Source organism: Pseudorasbora parva, chromosome 2 (genome assembly GCF_024679245.1).
Source record: "Pseudorasbora parva isolate DD20220531a chromosome 2, ASM2467924v1, whole genome shotgun sequence".
Taxonomy (NCBI): Eukaryota; Metazoa; Chordata; class Actinopteri; order Cypriniformes; family Gobionidae; genus Pseudorasbora; species Pseudorasbora parva.
In genome coordinates, this window is record NC_090173.1 from 39,329,047 (window position 1) to 39,345,072 (window position 16,026).

General features: G+C 37.4%; 1 protein-coding gene across 2 annotated transcripts; it reads right to left on the minus strand.

Annotated features, from left to right (window-relative positions):
- Nucleotides 1-14: 14 nt before the first annotated feature.
- On the minus strand, nucleotides 15-11,115 carry wipi2 (WD repeat domain, phosphoinositide interacting 2). 2 transcript variants are annotated; one of them, XM_067419916.1, is made up of 12 exons: nucleotides 10,869-11,115; nucleotides 9,738-9,820; nucleotides 8,469-8,638; nucleotides 8,263-8,359; nucleotides 7,925-8,022; nucleotides 7,736-7,828; nucleotides 6,071-6,141; nucleotides 5,846-5,959; nucleotides 5,450-5,614; nucleotides 5,217-5,324; nucleotides 4,432-4,529; nucleotides 15-1,810 (listed from the first exon to the last, which is right to left on the minus strand). In XM_067419916.1, exons 1-12 carry the CDS (start codon nucleotides 10,940-10,942, stop codon nucleotides 1,698-1,700), a joined length of 1,284 nt encoding a protein of 427 aa, XP_067276017.1. In that variant the 5' UTR covers nucleotides 10,943-11,115; the 3' UTR covers nucleotides 15-1,697. The 2 variants fall into 2 exon arrangements, with proteins under 2 accessions (XP_067276017.1, XP_067276020.1); XM_067419919.1 differs by having other exon boundaries at nucleotides 5,852-5,959; nucleotides 10,869-11,113.
- Between the last annotated feature and the right edge of the window lie 4,911 nt (nucleotides 11,116-16,026).

Sequence of the window (16,026 nt, forward strand, 5' to 3'; positions counted from 1 at the left end):
AATAAGATGCTAAAAAAATTTCAACAGAGGATTTATTTAATCTTTATATGGAACAATTTACATTTTATACAAAAAAAAAAAAAAAAATCATTAGAAAACAGATTAAAGTGGCATGGGATTGGAGGGTTAGCGCTCACTGTCTGATGAAGACAAGTCAATATTTTACTGACGTTGACATTTGTTGATATGCAACATCAAAACATGCTCAGGAGACAACCATGCATAAAAATGATCTCAAGATCTTTTAGAGCTCAGAGAATTCAGGCAGTATTTCCAAAATGCCTATATTGCCTTGGACACACTGGCTAACATTGTAAATACATCACATTCGTAAGCCCTGGTCCTCTTAATTTTTCAAAAGAACCTTACTTTATACATTTGACCTGTCCTGGTTCAACTGCCAGACCACGTGACCTGTTTATTCCGACGGCAGTCTACAGGGATGTCTGTGAGAACATACCCTGTTTGCAAGCTGAATGCTGCAACCATTTACTAAAGATTAAGATGGGTCTTTTTTTTTTGTGAGATAGATTATGCTTTTTCCTCTTTGCAAAGGACAAGGACCTCAAAATAGGAACCTACCTAAAACGAGGCTCTGTCACTTCATGAGAAATCTTCCACTGCTGGTATCGAAAATAAATCAGAGACTGGGCCTTGAACTTACTTCCTTAAGAATAAAACAAAATGTTCTGGAAACAAAATGATGACTGACTGCCTCTTGAAAGCAGGTTTATCACAGGCTAGTTCTTTCCCAAACCAATACATTAAATGCCTTCATCAGTCGTATCTACTACTGAGGTTACTTAAGTGTTTGAAACTTAAAATAATAATAAAAAAAATATTTAATGAAATCATGAGAAAAGAAGACACATGGGGTAATTCAAAGCCAAAAAGAACAGTTCAGTCTCCATATTGCCAAATTGTTCAACCATAATGTGGCATGGGATTACTTAAAAGAGAGTATTGTAAAGCATGTGCACTTACAGATGCAGTAATTTAAGATAAAACTAAAAACAACCCTCTAAGCCTGTTAAAAACACTTTTTAAACAGTAATTGTAACCAGGTTGTGTTTTTAACGCATCATATATATTGTTGTTACGGGGGAAAAAAGGAGAAAAAAAAATATCACATCTCGGTGCCACTAAGCCACAGATGATTGTTAACGGACTCCACAACGCAGACACTGCACAGTTGTGTGGTGATGTAGCAGGCGGCGCAAGCCAGTTCGCTTTCAATCACATTTGAAAAGGACACAAATGCACAAACACACAAGTGTCTGTCAAAGTTCAAGAGGAGAAATGGCCAGCAAACACATCAGAACCATCCACATGATAGCAAAAGTTTTCTAGGATTTCTATTCTTGGCACAAGTACATGCAAAGCTAAGAGACGTGACACCTGCATCTTGGATTTCATGTTTTGGTCTGATTAAGGACAAACCCTGGCATTAAAAAAAAGTAAATTAAAGAAAAATGCACACGGTTTTATAAAGCCACAAGGGTGGGGGAAGGAAAACATCTATACGCAACAACAGACAGAATAAGGCTACAGCTAGGCTTGCTTTAAAATGATCTCTCTTTTAATCCCTTTCTCTATCAGGTCACACATGCCCATAGCAGCACCAGAGGAGGAAGCCCCTCCTCTGCAATGTCACTCAGTCAGTTCCATCTTCCGCAGAGGGCGCGCCTGGCAGCGACTCAGTCCGTTTCCAGGATTAACGGAGGCTGCTCGTTCTCTTCGTCCAGGTGCAGGGTGTTCATGTCGTCTTCCACTCCAGCACCCCCTACTGCCCCCTGATCATCAGTGTAACCTGAGTCAATGAAAACAATCGCAGGCCATTTTAAAATTCAGACTCTTTGTTCCCTCCTCCTCACTTTTATGAGAGTGAAAAGCAGGCCTGGTGCTACGGGGGTGCTAAGCACCCTCAAACGCAAGCAAAAGAACCCTCAGTTGATACTGCAAGAAAATTGGTGAAACAGATTTGCTAATTTGTGTCTGAGCTCTGGACAGTGTCAAATGCATCTATTTACAGTGGGTTTTTGCAGCGGTGAGCCAATAATGTAGCTAATCACAGATAGTTGTTGATCTCTCGAACACGATCATAAACTCACCGCTCAAAACACACAGTTTTTAGGCTATTAAGTGATGAGTTCACGCAGGCTCGCGAAACCTCTCATTGACAAACAAAGTCAAGACGCGATGCAAGTAAGAGATTTATTGTTGATATTTTTATAACAGCACTTTGTGAGATTGCGAAGAACTGACAAAGCAACAGCATTTTAGTGATCGTAGTGATCTTAGCTCGCTTTTGAGACTATTCTATAACATTCACTGAATAAAACTATTGTTGCTAAGAGGACTGACGGCAAACTGCATGCTGCAAAGTTTCGGAACTGATATCTAATTATAAATGCCAGTATGCACGAGAGAAATATTCATCCATCCTCCTGAGAGCCAGAATAGAGGTTTTGCCTCTATAGAGAACATTATATTTTAGCGAATTTCTCTGACAACAATTACAGTTTTAAGTTTGGATATTATATGAAATGGCCATGTTTACACACATATTTGGGGGATATATATGCTGCATTTATTTAATTAAAAATGCAGTAAAAAAAAACGTAATACAGCGAAATATTATTCTGATCTACATCCTCTGTTAGCTACGTGAATATATAATAAACTGTCATTTATTTCTGTGATCAAAGCTGATTTTATCATCATCACTCCAGTCTTCAGTGTCACTAATCATTCTTATATTAGGATTTCATGCTCAACAATCATGTATGATTATTATCAGTGTTGAAAACAGTTTTGCTGCTCATGGTGTTGCTTCATTTTTTGAACGTGAGATGGCTGAGATGAACGCGCGCCATCAGACAGAAAGCAAGACTGATATTTACTGAACGTAGAACGAACCTCCCAAAAGACTTTTAAAAATGCCGGTTGAAATAAAATGCTAAACCAATCAGCATGTTCAGCGCCCAAGTCCCGCCCTCGAAAGTTCCTGAACTTTCAAAAAGTGCTACCTCGCGAGCAGGGCGGTTTGGAGGGGGAAATATTTACCCGGAACTTCATTTAGACCCTGGTTCCTGCGGTCTAAACACACCGAGTACCACCCCAAAGTTCCTGGTTCCTGGGTAAAGTTCCTGTGGTGGAAACGCGGCTTATGTGTAAATACACTTGCCCGTGACTTCAAGAAGCGCGCAATCAACCGAGGTAGAGAAAGCTGTCTTTAGCGTCCCTGTTAACTTGCCCGCCCTCGCGCAGATAACGCCGGTTCGAATCCCGCTCGGAGCGGGTCAACTAGGATCGGTGAGACCCAGTAAAAGTGCGGGGGATGAAAATACACGTCGTCCCCCCCGTAATCTACGCCCATGCTTGAATTGAACACTAAGCTTCCTTCCTTCCATCCATCCAATCCATCAAACTCACGTGGTAGCCAGGCGTCTCATTCAATGGCGAGGTCAGTTGACGCTGTGTGCTTCAAGATTCTGACACAAGTGAGCTAAGATTCCGATTGGCCCCAGAGAAATGTCAGTTATAAGAATTATCCAATAGTGTTTCCGCATGTCTGTGTGTGTGCGGTTTGCACTTATATCCACTTATCGGGCAGCCCAAGTAATAAAAAAAATTATATTCCAATCAATCACGTGTGGTTGATAAAAGATAAATCATTGTGTTGGTTTGATAAAGACGTTTACAAGCCCTGTGATCAAAAGAATCATTCCGGTTGCCGCTTTCAAAACAATCCCACCCTCATGTGAACTGAACTGACAGGGGAGCAGAAGTTCATTAAATATGCAAATCGTATCCAATCCTAGACGTGGGCATTTACTTCCAGGTCTCCAGTTCTTGGGCCCATCAAAAGCCAGTATTCGGGAGAGAGCCTCAAAACCAGTGTAGAAAATAGCCTATTACTTATTCATTATGATGTTTTTGAACATAAAAAACACACGGATGTCATTAGTTGACCTCAGAAAACAGTATAATTTTTTTAAAGCCAGTTCATGACACCTTTAATAAAAGGGTTCTGGTGTCCTCTACAGAACAGATGATACAACATTTAACACAGGAATTAATTTGTTTTTTTTATGCTTTAAACAATGACAGGAGAAAACAAATCTAAATTCACAAAAACTTTTTTCTGGTTCTTAGGAAGATAACATGTTAAAATAGCTTAAGTAACGGATTAAAGCAATGTAAAAGCAGACTAATAGATTAATAGACAAACTGTAGCAAAATATTTGTGACATTCCAATAATTGGTAAAAGAGATGGCGTGTAAATAAATAATCATAAATGTCTCACTGCTATGGTGAAACCGTTGCTTAGCCTATCTGCACTTTACTAGAGCACACGCAGTAACTTCAGAAGCACCCTAAGTGATTTGATTCAGGAACCGGGCCTGGTAATAATGACAGTACCTTACCTTTGGCAACAGCAGCACTGTAGGTCTGTGCCACAAGTGGTCGGTCATGAGCTGTCTGTTCAAGAATTTCATTCCCTGGCTCTGCACTTCCATCTAACCTAAAGGAGGAAACATGGTTTACATAGGGAGTAATTCACATGACCATCAGTGTCAATATAAACTATTTTTAATACAATACGAACTATGTTTAATAGAATTCAATTAAGAGACTACCAGTAATTGGAATATGTGCAATATCTGCAAAAGAACTTAGCTCATACATGTAAATAATGTTAAACTAAAGACGTATTGTTGGTTTAAAAAAAGAAAAAGGTGACATGTCTTCTTTTCAAAACAGTGACAACATTTTTGAAATGTAATATTTAGCTATGGAATGAGATGATGGACCAATGAGATTTTAATGTGGGCAGGATTTTCCAGCATAATTCATTAAAAACTGTTGGTCCTGTTTAAGGGTCTCGGGAATCGAGTCATTGACAAAAGATTTCTATGTATATAAATTACAGTTTTTTCTCCCTGAAATAAATGTACTCTTTTATTCACCAGGCTGAAAATTCAGCTTTGACAATGCAGGAATACATCACATTTTAAAATATACTCACACAGAAAAAGTTAACATCAACTGTGATAATTTTACAATATTTTTTCTATTTTTGATCAAATAAATGCAGCCTTGTTGAGCATAAGATTTTAACATTTTAAAATCTTACCAACCCCAACATTTTTAAATATGGTGTATATTTAGACAAATGTTCTGATTTCAACTTGATAAAACGGGATCTCACTTATGCTGTTTCATTAGTGTGCATTCTCCTCCCTCCTGTGGGTCCAGATTGTACAGGTAAAGATAGCCATCTGCTGCAGCCACCAGCAGGCGTGGAATCTTCTGGATTCTAGAAACCAATCACAAGCAAGATAATCAGAGACACATCTACCCTGTTAGCAACCACAGTCTGAAAACATATCTAGATCGTATTAAACATTTTGGTCTGATGTCCTATTTCAGAATGGTTCTCACATAGCCAGAGCGCAGATGTTCTTGTGACCTGAAAAGGGCAGTCTGACTGTAGCAAATGCCCTTCCTTGAGTGAACATCTCTGTTACGTGTGCAGGCAGATATGTTGTGGAGGCCATCAATACTTTCCCAAAGTATCCAGTCCAAGTAGTGGGCTCCTCTTGAGGCCTATGATGGAAAAACAGGAGTTTGAAAATGACAATATGGTTGCACAATACAAATGAAAACGAAAGCTATGTTATGGCTTGTTAATGCAGCTAACAGATCTGTTATCAGAAGGCTGTTTGCTTTTCATGTTCTAACAGGATTTTATCAATAAAAAGGAAGATGTACAAATTCACAGGAAATGTGTGGGTAAAGAGGGTCTGAAAAACCACTTATTTCAGTGGGCATCATTACACTGACTTCTCTCTCTGGTTCTCCAGCTTAAAAATATGAACCGTCTCTGTGTTGCTTGAGGCAGACAGGTAGAGTCCCTCCATACTGAAGGCAAGGGAACAGATGCTCACACATCTGTTGAGGGATAATTACAGTGAGTGCATTGTTTTCATTCTGTGTCATTTAATTATTGGATATTTGAGTCAATACAAAACAGATAGAATCTTAAATAATAGAGTTATCTACCTCTTTACCCCCCTCCTGAACTCAAAGAGCTTTTGGCCCTCTGGAATGCAGAACACACGGATCACAGTGCCCTGCAAAAAAAAAAAAAATTCAAAGAAAGGGTTTGAAAAATGTAACTGCAGAAGGTATTCACTCTTAATCCATTATTCAGCACCTTAAAATACTGAAGGTTTATTTTAAAATGGAACAATGGACTATGGCAAGCACTACTACTCAAAAGTTTGGGGTCAGCAAGAGTTTTTTAATTAAAAACTTTATTCAGCATAGGAAGCAAAAATTTTACCACAAATGACAATAAAGACATTTATAAAAGCTGCTGTTCTAAGCAGCGCAACGGTTTTCAACATTGATAGTGATAGGACATGTTTCTTGAGCATCACATCATAATGATTTCTGAAGGATCATGTGACACTAAAGACTAGAGTACTGATGCTGAAAATTCAGCTTTGACATCACAGGAATAAAAAAATATATTAAAACAGATATTTTAATTTATAATAGTATTTAACAATTGTACTGTTTTTACTGTATATTTAAATCAAATAAAGGTAAATTGAGTTTCTTGAAACTTCAAATGTGTGTTTGGACATCATCAATAGCTAAATTTCCATCCAATATTGTGAACTGAACTTCTGCGCAAAATTGGAATATTGCATAAAACAATTGGCGAATAAAGCAGTGTTTTCATCCCACTTGTTCAAGAGAACAAACATGGTTAGTCTAGTTATTCAGTCACATCCACTGTTGAGGCAAAGTCAGGCAAGTATTTTTGTTGCATCAAGGAATTTATTACATTGCAGTTTAAGCGCATTCCACCGCAGTCTTCTTATTGGATTTTTTTTTTTATCCGGCTCGATTGAGTGCATAACTTTTTTATGAGCAAATTTTTAAATGTATGCACATTTTGGCTTCAATCCAGCATTTTTTATCAAATATCCCAAAATGTACATAAAAAAGGCAGATGGAAACATAGCTAGTGATGAACCCAACGATGAAGAAGAAAACATCTTATCAACCCCTAACTTTGAAAATTCATTTTTATCAACGAAACAATAGTAGCCAAGCAGATTCAAGAATCAAACTTCCGTTAATGCAAAACGTACAATAAAGAAAAAATGTAGTTAAAGTTGTTTTGAAACAATGAAATGTATAAATGTATTCATAACCACCAATACAACACATAGTAATAAAGACCAATAGTTACCTTCATAGATTTAACTAAAAACAAAATTGGTTAATGAAGAATTCCATGCAGTCATCCGTGAACATTTGTGATTGACAAAGCAAACAAATAGTTTAGAGTTGATTCACTGAATTAGTTACAAGTGAATCATGTGAATAATGGCATATCACCCACCTTTAATATCTGAATGAGTGTTTTAAAACACACACACACATTGTTTTACTACATTAGTGATTTTATATCAGGCTAATGATGTTTTCTATAATCTAACCCAACCTCTACGCTTAAACCTATCCATCACAGAAACGTGCAAAATATTAGATTTAAATAAAAACATGTTTTGGACAATTACTAAGCATTTTTATTAAATGCCCTCACTAATCAGTTTTCATGACATTTCACTATGTATACACATGAGGACATTTGACCTTCACATGTATAGCCAAACCTGTAAACACACACACAGACACACAAAGCTCTACCTTCTCAGAGGCTGTGGCCAATTTAGTGCCGCTTGCATCAAACGCCAGTGCTGCTAGTGGGCTATCATGGGCAGGTATCATGTTAGCTGCCCTCTGGGGAGGAATATCACACATACAGTGGCCAACCCTGTTTAACACAATCCCTTAAAACCATAATTATTGCGAAACATTACACTAAAGAGCACTTACCAGGTTGACCGTATCAAAAACCTGTACCTCCCCAATTGTTGCACTTCCCGGATAGGCCAAGTAGCAGTTGTCATTACTGATTGACAGGGCGCATAGTCCTATAAATGTTTAGTGACATATTAATAATAACAAATTAAAAATCTGTATGGCTACTATTAATTCTTGTAACAGCAAGGCCATTACTATCTCGCTACATCATTTGCAAACCTATGTTTTCAGTTCCCCAAATATAAATAAGCACCTAACCATTCTGAAAGAAGAACCTGCTGCATGTACTTCCACATGATAAGTATGGTATAAACAACAATGTTGCACTGATGGTAACCAGTGTTACCCACCGGAAGGATTTGGAGGGGTCTCTCGAATGGTATGTAGTACTTTCATATCCCTAATGTTGTGGATATAGAGTGACTCCTCTAAGCACACTATCAATCTCTGTGGAAAAAAAGCAGGTTTGCAACATTCACAGACAGTCTGATGATCAAGCTTAAAATAAATTCAATACATGAAACATTTCACAGGAAGAGGACGTCTACTGACTCACCTGTCTGTTTAGTTTCACAGCCAGTATAGTGTTTGAGTAGCTGTAGTTGCATATCTCCGTCCCTTTCTTGAAATGACAGACCTTCAGCTTCCTAGGTGCCTTAAGGCTGACAATAGCGACAAGGCTGCTGGAGAACAATCTCTCCACGATGCACACATCTTCTGTGTCAGCTGAGGATAAATGCACAGGAAAATAATACATGTTTTATCTAGACTCATGCAAACATTTTTAGACTTTTAATTTATCCTTTAAAGAGTTGCTGAGGCAACATTAGACTCCAAGTGTGTAGCAAATATTAAAACTAATGATTCCTGCCAGTATGTTCTGAAATGCCTACATACAAGTCCATTCATTTGTTAAAGATTAAAAAAATAGACTGGAAGATTCTGGATTTAGTCATTGTATGATCGTTTAGAGACACAAAGTGTACATGCAAGCCATTGACTGCTTTTTATAAAATGATTATTCCTTAATAAAAAAAAAATAGCAAGAAAAACACCCGTAAGACCTCCATTCATCTTTGGAACACAGTTTAAGATATTTTATATTTAGTCCGAGTCAAGAGTGTATGCACACTATACTGTCGATGTCCAGAAAGGTAATAAAAACATAATCAAAGTAGTCCATATGTGACATCAGTTAGTTCATTAGAATCTCCTGAAGCATCAAAAATACATTTAGATTTAAAAATAACAAAAACTACGACTTTATTCAGCATTGTCTTCTCTTCCCTGTTTGTTTTCAATTCTCAAATAAAGATTCAAACGGAGTCAGCGTATGTGAGTCCGTGTTCATGATTTGGATCGCCAATGTCACGTGATTTCAGCAGTTTGATACGCGATCCGAATCATGAATCAATACGCTGATTCGTAACCGTTCTAATTAATGTTTTTATTACCTTTCTGGACATGGACAGTATAGCGTGCATACAATTGCATACATTCTCGGACTAAATATAAAATATCTTAAACTGTGTTCCGAAGATGAACGGAGGTCTTACGGGGGTGGAACAACATTAGGGTCATTAATTACATAAATTTCATTTTTGGGTGAACTAACCCTTTAATAGTTGGCCCCAATGGATACTATTGTATGTTGCATTGGCTAATCAGAATACAAGATCATAACTATCCGTTTTAATAATTTTCAAGGACTCTTACTTTACAAATGGTTTATTTGGCACTGATAATCTCTGACCTCCAGAGAGAAAAGAACGCCAAAGATATGAGCAGCCATGTTGACATTGAATAATACACAAAAATAACTTACTACATTCATAGATCTGTTCCAATTTGTCTACTGATGACAAGGAGAAAAACTTGTACCCAGACTTGGTACCAACAGCTAGGGATCTGGAAAACAAAGAGGTTAAAATAATGAAATGCGACAGTAAGTGATTAAAACACAAATCCACTTTTTTATGGTCTACTGGTTTGCTTAATGACTAAAACAGGTTGTTGACATGATGGCGAAATGTGTTAAAAGGGCTATTTTGCAATCCTTGTGGTGCAATGCTTGAATTTAAAAGGGCAGGAGACATTAAACTATTTCAGAGTAGTTTTCTATATGTTCTTTTGCGTTGAAATGTAGCAGATGTTATTGCTTATAAAACACTGGTGGTGTTGTTGTTAGTGAGGTAAGACAGCGATTACATTGGCAAAAACTGTCTAAATAATGAACTTTGACTAACTTGACAGCTGGTTCACTAGTTACTTAATTTAGAAAGTTAAACAAAAGGTGCTTAATACATAAAATTATCTTTCAAACATCAGAAATGTAAAAAACAAAAAACATTACAATCAAGTTACTCGGCTGTTGTTAACATTTGATCTACTTTTGCCGTGTTGTCCTACTTTGTTAAACACAGCTAACAGCTCTATTTAACACTGGCTAAACAAGATATCAACCAAACGTTGTTTTACATTACGCATTTAATTATTCACATAGTTAGACTGACGTAAAGCTTTGCAGAAGTACAAATCATAGACCGTAAAAAAATAAAATATGTACAAATACATAATTTTCTCGTTAGCATGGGCGCTAGTGCTACACGTCTCGTGCGTGAATTTCCCTGACATTATTGTACATGAGCAGAACTGGGGACTGCTTCAATAACACAAAGCTACATTAACACTCCGCAGGAAACTGTCGGGCACCAACTTACTCTAACTGACTGAAGGAAATAATAGCAGTCAGTGTTTTAGCTGGTTAGCACGCTTTGTCATCATATCTGTACTGCACGCGAGCGACGAGACACGACACAGAGAAAGCCCTCCCATTATAACGAAGCTTCGCGCGGTTAACGTACAGTGCAAATATTTCGTTGATTACACTGACAGCATTGTGTTGTTGCCGTGTAGATGGGTTATTAGGCCAGCAGCAGTGTGATTGTTTTCTTACGTGTTATCCTGATTAAAGTTGGCGAAGAGCAGCTGGCTGCAGCCGGCCTCTCCGCTCTGACTGGCCAGGTTCATGGGCTCGACAACATTTACAGATTAAGCCGAAGTGAAAAGGGCTCAGATGTGGACTAGATCAGTGAAACCTGGGGTCGTCTCGCACTGCCATAAGTTCCACCCTCTTGTTCCAATGAATGTTGTTGTTTTTCTCCAGCCACTGTTGCACCTTTTCGTACGCATGCGCAGTATGCACCAGCACGCACCAGCTACGTCCAAATTAAAGGGGAAGGAGATATATTGCTCCCTAAAGTGGACACGTTTTTCCCTTTTACAGTCTGCCCCCCCCCCCCCCCCAAAAAGAAAAACAAATTATTTGCGAAACCTATTCAGATTTAATAGCTATTTTTCTTGTGAAATTCCAAAAGTTTGAACGTCTATGTGTTATTCAGTAGAACTTGTTGAAAGGGACTACTAGCCTAAATGTAATGTCAGTTTACATTTAGATGTATTGTTCTTTTTAGCCCCTAGTTGAGAATGTAAAGGTTTCACGGAGCAGTAGTTCTCAAACCTTTTTACTCGAAGGAAATGCAATTGAATCAGATGTTCCAGATGTTTATGGGTAAAATAACCCTATACATATCACATAGCTTTCTAAGGCCTCTAAATTTTAATTTTAATCAAAAACTTTGCTGAAACCCCTGTTTTACACAAACATGCATTCTGCCCACTTAGTAAAAGGCATTTTAGTATAATTCAAATAATGGTTATATTATGTCTAACATAATAATGATAACATGTCTTTTTGCTGTGAAATCAACCAGTGGCTAGAGATTTTGATCAGTGTAAACCGAGTTCTGGCTGTCTTTTTCTGCCTTTGAGAAAATAACAGTCCAGACGAGCTAATCTTGAATTCTCCTTTTATGACGTCATAAAAGGAAAGGTTTCCTCCCCTTCCTCTGCTTTGCCCACCCAGAGAATTAGTAGAGAATGGATTCAGTTTATCAGTTGCGATGTCAGCAGCACAGGCTTTACTTATGGATTCAACAGCACCGCCACAAACAGAGAGTAGCAGTGTTCATTAATGCCTGATCTGGGATCAGTGATTTCTGATGTGTAGCTAATCATTCAAGTTCACACAGACTTTCTTTCTAAATCGTTTAATACTGTCAGTCCCACCACTGGCCGTCTTGATGCATCAGTGAATCAAGCAAGTGACTAAAAAATGATCAACTTCACGTCGTTTCTGTTAGTAGCATAAAACAAATCTTTTATTTAAATGATTAAACTACAGAGAGCGATCAAAGAACACTCTTTATAATGTCCGGACTCCGGATCTGTCAATCACACGTATATCTGCAGTGCACACTTGTCCAAACTGCCGGTGAATGATGCTGTTAACAGAAGCTCTTACTGTATTCATGTCGATGTCGTGTTTGTTGTTGCGAAAGTTTTTTTGTGAGAGAAATAACATTTTAAAGTTCACTCGTGTTTATTCAGAGCTCCCAACAACTCGGTAAAATAACACTTTCTCAGCAATCTTTTCCCAGCTGTCTCTCTCTGACTGGCAGTGCTGCAGCTGCTGCGTGCGCCTCACTAAACCATGCGTCCTCCACCACATAATCTAATTTCAAATGCAAAGATGTTAGCCAATCACAACAGTGGATGTTTTCACTGAAGTCTCAGAGCAGACACGCCCCTTGAAACAGAGCATTCCAGCCAGAGGGCTAATATCAGTATAGAAATGCAGTTTATTTCTAAATTATAAAAATTTTTGATGTAAAAACCATACTAACAATATTAACCTCAGGAAACAATATAAAATAATTTTAAAAATCCATGCCATGGGACCTTTAATGATTTTTTATAAAAGTAAAACTAAAATAACATTTATATTGTTTTTAATATTTTAAGATGAATATCTACTGGACTAAAGAAACTTCTTTGGGTTTACTTGATTATCCATACATACAATGTTTTAGAAAAATAATTTCAAAATGTAAGTAAATATGGTACATTATAAGCTTTAGGAAAACGTTTAGCTATTTGTATTTCTCAATCATCCAAAAAAGAGCAAAAGCATTGGACGATATAGACAAAGGATATAGGGAGACATTATGCATTTTATGTATGTAGTCTGCATTACTAAGTTTGGGCCTCTGAATTGCTCGCTATGATTTAGCAGATAAAACAAAACATAAAACGCACATGCAATTTTTCTTAAGATTTTCTTCTAGGCTATATTTTGTCCACAGCTAAATATCCAGTGCAGTGTTGTTGGTGTTAATACAAAAAGTGTTGATTCTGGTGTTGATTTGAATGGCATCAACACATGCAGTGTAAATCAGTCAGCGTCAGTATAATTACAGTGAGTCGACATAATTAATAAACACTAGTTATGAGTTGATCCAGTTTGATAAATGGCGGACCACCACAAATATACACTATATTGCCAGAGTATCGGGACACTCCTCCAAATCATTGAATTCAGGTCTTCCAATCGCTTCCATGGCTAAAGGTGAATAAAATAAAGCAGCTAGGCATGCAGACGATTCTACAAAACTTTATGAAAGAATGCGTCGCTCTCAGAAGCTCAGTGAATTAAAGCATTAAATCCATTTGTGAATGTTCCTCATTACTAAATATTCTACTGTAAACTGTTAGTGGTGTACACAAACAGTGGTGTAAAGGACGCAGCCACTAGACTCTAAAGCATTGGAGACGTGTTCTCTGGAGTGACGAATCATGCTTCTCTGTCTGGCAATCCGATGGACGAGTCTGGGTTTGGTGGTTACCAAGAGAACGGTACTTGCCTGACTACCACTTCTAAAGTTTGGTGGAGGGGGGATTATGGTGTGGGGAAGTTTTTTAGGGGTTGGGCTTGGTTGGGCTCTTAATGCTTCAGCATACCAATACATTTTGGACAATTTTATGTTCCCAACTTTGTGGGAACAGTTTGGGAATGGACCCTTTTTCTTCCAACATGACTGTGCACCAGTGCACAAAAGCAAGGTCCATAAAGACATGAATTAACAAGTTTTGTGTGGAGGAACTTGACAATCCTGACCTTAACCAGAAATAACATCATTGGGAAGAATTACAGCAGAGACTGCAAACCAGGCCTTCTCGTCCAACATCAGTGCCTGACCTCACAAATGCACTTCTAGAAAAATGTTCAAAAACTCTCATATCCACACTCCTAAACCTTGTGGAAAGCCTTCCAGAAGAGTTATAGCTGCAACGGGTGGGCCAACTCCATATTAAATACGTATTAACATAACAGATGAAATGTCTTTTAAATTCATGTGCATGTAAAATCATGATTATCTCTTTATCAAGGCACCTGTAATTAGGTGGGATATATTAGGCATCAAGTTAACTTTTTGTCTTCAAAGTTGCTAGAAGCAGGGAAAATAGGCAAGTGTAAGGATTTGAGCAAGTTTGACAAGAACCAAATTGCGATGGCATCTCCAAAACGGCAGCTCTTGTGGGGTGTTCCTGGTTTGCAGTGGTCTATCAAAAGTTGTCCAAGGAAGAAACAGTGGTGAACCGGTGACAGTGTCATGACTCATGGGTGATTCATTTCTCAAGAAGTTTATTCTGGTTCTGATAGAAAGGTGTCAGAAAACACAGTGGATCACAGTTTGATGAGTGCATAGGCTGCTTTGGCTGCATAGCCGCAGACCAGTTATGGTGACCATGCTGACACCTGTCCACCGCCGAAAGTGTCTAAGTGAGATACCACAGCACACCTTCAGGGGCCTTGACGGCTCAGCACCCAGTGTGTAAGTTTACAAAAATATAATATCAGTAACATATGCCGATGATACAATTATTTATAAAGCAGTGTCTTCTTTAAATCAAGCTCTACAGAACTTACAAAATTTGTTTAATGTAATACAGCATTCATTGTTATAGCTAAAATTGGTTTTAAAACTTATTTTAAGGAAACGTGACGATTTCAACTTTAGATAGCACACATTGAAAGTATTACGTATATTATAAATATTTAGGCATATGGTTGGACAAAAATAATGTATCTTTAAATGTTCACATTGATAATTTGCTGAAGAAGATTAAATCAGAATTGGGGTTCCTTTATCGTCTTCAATTGCTTTCCCTATGAAGCTAGAAAGAAATTGGTAGAGAGCACTTTTTAATCTATAAGTTTATGGTGGCCTTGTTTATATGCATGCATCATCTTTATTAAGGAAACTGTACTCTGTTTATCATGCAGCATTACATTTTGTGTGTGGTGCAGAATCACGCACACATCACTGTATAATTTATGAATCTCCAGCGTGGTCTTCTTTAGGAGGAATTTGCATATATTTATTGCTAAAACTCTTAATTTATTATACACACAGTTATGGTACTAAATTTCAGTCTCTTTTGTTTGAGTCCTGTTTTATTTTAGTTTTTTATGTGTTTTCTGACAATGATTTAATTCATACTTTACACGGTTAAATAAGAAAATGTCTTGATTTGTATATTTAGCTTATATTAAAGCCTGTTTTGTCTAATTTTAAACATTTAAGCCATCTCGAATCTTCGGAAGCTTGCTAAGGCCCCCTTGTTGAGGTCAACACTGTTTCTCATCCATCGTGATGTCCTCAGTCATGATGAATGAGACGCAGAATGAAATGTTGTTAACTTATTTAACCAGCAGATGGCTTCGTGCGCTTTGTCTCTGAGATGGCAAAAATCTACGATGACAACAATTCACTGTCAGTATACCTGATACCTACCAACACTCAAAGGGTTAAGAAAATGTGTTTCACTAAGGTAAAATACAAATAATAATAAAAAGTTTAACATTTGTAATTTTGTTTTTTAATGCCATAGCATGATGAACAGTTTTAGAACAGAACAAAAGTTAAGTTTAAAATTTAGTTTATATTTTAAAAAATGGAGGCCTATAGCCTACTTCAGATCTAAATTTACTAGATTTAACGACATAATTTCAGAAGTGTTTTGTTTGTTTATTTATTTATTTATTTTTTAAATATATGTTTTTGGAAAACCAGTTATTTGTTGGTTACTAGTTATTGGGGGGAGGAACGAAGGGTTCACAAAATAGCGTGTATTGCAGATCCAGTTTAATCCCAGAGAGGATGGTTTGATTGTGCGTTTCTAAAGCACATATCAGCTACATGGCAAGCGAT

What these genes read in the sequence shown, in the direction of transcription:
- wipi2 (XM_067419916.1), bottom strand. Translation starts at nt 10,942, where the DNA reads ATGAACCTGGCCAGTCAGAGCGGAGAGGCCGGCTGCAGCCAGCTGCTC. An exon ending in AACTTTAATCAGGATAACAC is followed by an intron (nt 9,821 to 10,868) that starts GTAAGAAAACAA and finishes TTTGTTTTCCAG; the next exon opens with ATCCCTAGCTGTTGGTACCA. An exon ending in TTTTTGATACGGTCAACCTG is followed by an intron (nt 7,829 to 7,924) that starts GTAAGTGCTCTT and finishes ATTCCTCCCCAG; the next exon opens with AGGGCAGCTAACATGATACC.